The sequence below is a fragment of the Rhododendron vialii genome, chromosome 13a (assembly GCF_030253575.1).
Source record: "Rhododendron vialii isolate Sample 1 chromosome 13a, ASM3025357v1".
NCBI lineage: Eukaryota > Viridiplantae > Streptophyta > Magnoliopsida > Ericales > Ericaceae > Rhododendron > Rhododendron vialii.
In genome coordinates this window covers 11,080,591-11,084,699 of record NC_080569.1, presented here as the reverse complement: position 1 = coordinate 11,084,699, position 4,109 = coordinate 11,080,591, and the positions used below count along the sequence as shown (strand labels likewise).

General features: G+C 38.1%; 1 protein-coding gene across 1 annotated transcript; it reads left to right on the top strand.

Annotated features, from left to right (window-relative positions):
• Positions 1-999: 999 nt before the first annotated feature.
• LOC131314932 (kiwellin-like) lies at positions 1,000-2,664 on the top strand. The gene is made up of 2 exons (XM_058343893.1): positions 1,000-1,313; positions 2,028-2,664. The coding sequence occupies exons 1-2, from the start codon at positions 1,064-1,066 to the stop codon at positions 2,423-2,425; spliced, it is 648 nt and encodes a 215-aa protein (XP_058199876.1). The 5' UTR covers positions 1,000-1,063; the 3' UTR covers positions 2,426-2,664.
• The last annotated feature ends 1,445 nt before the right edge of the window (positions 2,665-4,109 follow it).

Sequence of the window (4,109 nt, the reverse complement as noted above, 5' to 3'; positions counted from 1 at the left end):
TTTTTTTGAACCGTTCAATGAAAACTGCTCGGATGAAGCCCTTCCCGATCATTTTTTTTGCTGATTTCTCACGGGGATCCTCAAAATCACGTTCTGATCACTTTGAGCGGCTCGGATCATCGAAATTCAATCGGGAAGGGGAGTCCCGCATTTTATTAAAATGCGGGATCCCTCACCGGAACCTGACTGATACTTTTATTCATTAACTTTTCAAAAAGGAATCTACTTTTAGAGACAAAATGAAAAAATGTACCAATTTTTACTCATTAACTTTATAAAATAGATTACCCAAAATGGAATACTGGGCTCTTAAAAATAAACAGAGAGAGTAACTTCCTTGTAGAAGATCGTTGAAGACACCCAAACCATCCGCGGCCCTCACCACTTCATAAGAGCAGTCCATACTTCCCACCAAGGTAGTGGTTGGAGTAGTGGGAGTGTCCAATGATACGTAGAGGCTAAAGCGGCCATAGCAATCACATAGTGGCCATCGCTACTGTAAAGCGAGCAAAAGTCAATTTCAAAGTGATACGTGGCGGAAATCGGCCAATACGGGTGTTAATTTTGGATAGCACTGATATAGTGAGGTATAGTAGTATCAGAGGATCGAAAAATCGATACGTAACAGCCGATATTTAAATCCATGCTTCCCACATATTTTTGCACGAAAGGAGGACATGACCGGATGACTTGAGAAATTTTTGGGTTCGGAGCGGGTACCACGTGGCCGTACCCAGCGCGCATCCCAGCCGTCCAAATGTGTTTTAGACGATCTAGATCCAACTACTCTCTCTCCCCTCACCTAATCTATCGCTCTCTCTCCTCTCTCTCTCTCTAAAATCCGGATCGTCCAAAATACTTTTGGATGACTGGAATTGCCGACGGGATACCACATGTGTAGTACCCGCCTGGCACCCAAAAATTTCTGGGATGACTCGAGTGCCAATCCGCATAACATTCAGGTCTAGTATATATATAAGCCCCATGCAAACTCTCTACCCCAACCCAAACCCTTTTCATATCATAGAGAGATAAGCCTTCCAAGTTCCAGCCCTTCATTAAAATGGGGAAATCAAGATTGCTTCCCCTGCTAATTTACCTTTTGTTGAAGCTCATAACCCTTCCTCCTCTTGTGGTTTCTATCTCCAACTGCAACGGCCCATGTCGAACCCTCAACGATTGCAACGGTAGACTCATTTGCATCAACGGAAAATGCAACGACGACCCCGACTTGGGGACCCACATATGCCAGGGAACCACTCCTTCTCCTCAGCCCGGCGGATGTAACCCATCGGGCACTCTCACATGCAAGGGTACGTATAAATCGGGGAACTATAGTGAGCAATCCTGTAGCGCCTCCTATAATTAATGCGCAATCCGAACCGTTCATCTCAACAATCAATAGTTCATATATGTTTGTTCACTCTTACCGGTAAAAGTTAACAACGAATTTGAACCATCGATTGAGAAATAGGACAGTCCGGATGATCAAGACTTGCTCACAAAAGGGGTCCGGTCGTATTAATGGAATTTAGTTCTTCAATTCTTCTAAATCTCACTTTCCTTCTTTGGTTTGAGAAGAACAACGGGTGAAAATAACAAAACAAATTGCTGAGCCCATAAAAATTTTCTCCACACTTTCGTGACACTTTTTCTGTTATACGTAATTATTTTCTCTCCCTTTTTCCATCACTTTCACGAGCTCCAAACAAACCAATAGTTCAAAATTGTAGAGATATGTGCTCCAAAAGTAGGTCTTTTGCTAACACAATATACGTTTGTGGAAGGTACTACATCAGCTTTTGTAACATTTATTTATGGTAAATTGAGCAAGAATTGATATGTCGTCTATGTCTTCCATCGATTATTATTATTTGCTAATATATTAGATTTTTCCGGTTATTAGTGTTCTTGATTCATGCAATTTTTATTATTTGCTAAAATATTAGATTTTCTTTTTGATAAGTTGATAAATTTCATCTATGAATTATATAGTGTCAGTGGTTAATTATTAAGTCTTTCCACAGGTAAATCGTACCCTACGTATGAATGCTCCCCTACCGTTACGTCCTCTACACCGGCCAAGCTCACAAACAATGATTTTAGTCAAGGAGGGGACGGCGGGGGCCCATCGGAGTGCGACGGAAAGTACCACTCCAATAAAATCCCAATCGTTGCCCTTTCAACCGGGTGGTACAACGGTGGGACACGATGCAACCAGATGATCCGTGTTCGGGCTAGTAACGGTCGGAGCGTGGACGCAAAGGTGGTGGATGAGTGTGACTCAAGGCATGGTTGCGACGCGGAGCACGCTGGACAACCACCGTGCAAGAATAACATAGTTGATGGTTCGGATGCGGTGTGGGACGCATTGGGACTGAATAAGGAGGAGGGTGTGGTTGACATTACTTGGTCCATGACCTAAGTTCTGACCCATGGGTTGATCGAATAATTTTTTTGCGTACAAGCAAGAAACCTATCTACTGTAGCCTAATCTAATAAGGGTAAAGCATGGGACCTTACAATTAATAAGGTAAAGGAATGTAGGGTGACAACATAGTTGGGATTTTACTTTCACGTTGTGTTGCTATCTTGCTCTATGTTTCTTTCGTTAATAAAATTTCTTCATTTCGCCGTTCAAAAAAAAAAAAAAAAAGGGTAAAAGGATCATCTTACCACTTGGGCTAGCTACGTATATATCTCGGTTTTATATGTGTTATTTTTCGCTTGGTCTTCGCCCTTCGGATAAGTGTATTTATATACTATGTTTTTGTTGGCGTTGCACCACTTCGTGTCCGTAATATTAATGTTGTGTAACTAGTGGACTATGGGCCGAGGTCTCATGCTGGGTGTGCATTGCTGTTCTGATACTTGTTTAAAGAAATATGACCCACAATAATATCCAGTACTACCACCGTCCCAAATTGTATATTCTTTCTTTTTTAAAACTTGCACTGTTTTCGGATAAAAAATAAAGTTTTGCTTATAATTTTATAATTTTTTGCAACAGTTAAAAAACTACTTGAAATCTTTAAATTAGTGCAGAAAAAAACAAACAAACAAAAAAACGCATGAAATTGGGTTTTTTTTAATTGCAAATAACATGACTTCTTCCAAAAAAAAAAAAACAACATATAATGTCGAACAGAGGGAGTTTATGGCACATGCAGGATTGTGTCTACTAGGGAGCCTGAATCCAGGGATAGAGGGAAAGGGGGGCACGTGCTCCCGCTCGAAACTAAAATAATTTTGTTATATTTTTGTATATTTTGCATAATTATGAAATTAAGTGTGCTACTACACATAAACAAGTGCATATATCTTGAATATATATATATATATATATATATATATATATAAAACTAGTTTTTATGTTTCAATTTCGTCATATAATGCATTTATACTTGTTGATTTTCGAACTGTTTGTCTACTTGGATCGATTCTCTCTTAATTGTACGTATTTTTAACCATCTAAGAGCAATATTTTAAAATAAATCATTAATAAAACTATATTGATCATTCTAAAACTTATCGATGTTCATGTAAAACATACTCTCAAATTTTGTCTTAGATTTTGTGCTTATTTTTACATAAATTAAGTGAAAGTATGTGTTATATATTTTTGTAGTTTGTATTGCATGCTTTAATTATATAACGATCTTATTGTGGTTAACTAGAAAAATAAATTTCCGCCACTATAATTAACAAAGTGACCCCACTAAAGAATATTTCTGAATCCGTCCCTACCTGAATCACGTGTATTTTCATATTGATAATTAAAAATATAACCTACCGTTGTATATTGCACTTGCGAGGTCCGAAGAAGAGACGATATAGTGTGTATGTGCATAGCTATCGTATAATTTTATACAGGCAACCAGAAAATGATTGGTGACTGGAAATTTTATGAATTTATACCCCACATATGGAAATTGTAAGAATTTTTTTTTACTACCAATCCCATTGAATTTTTTCTTAATTAATCTGAAAATTAGTAGTGTATACGCAGGAATATGTTATATGTGGAGTTGTGCAGTGGACTTGCAGGGACCAATCCCATTGAATTTTGATCCAAATTAATTAGTAGTTTTAAAATTTGCCAACTTTTA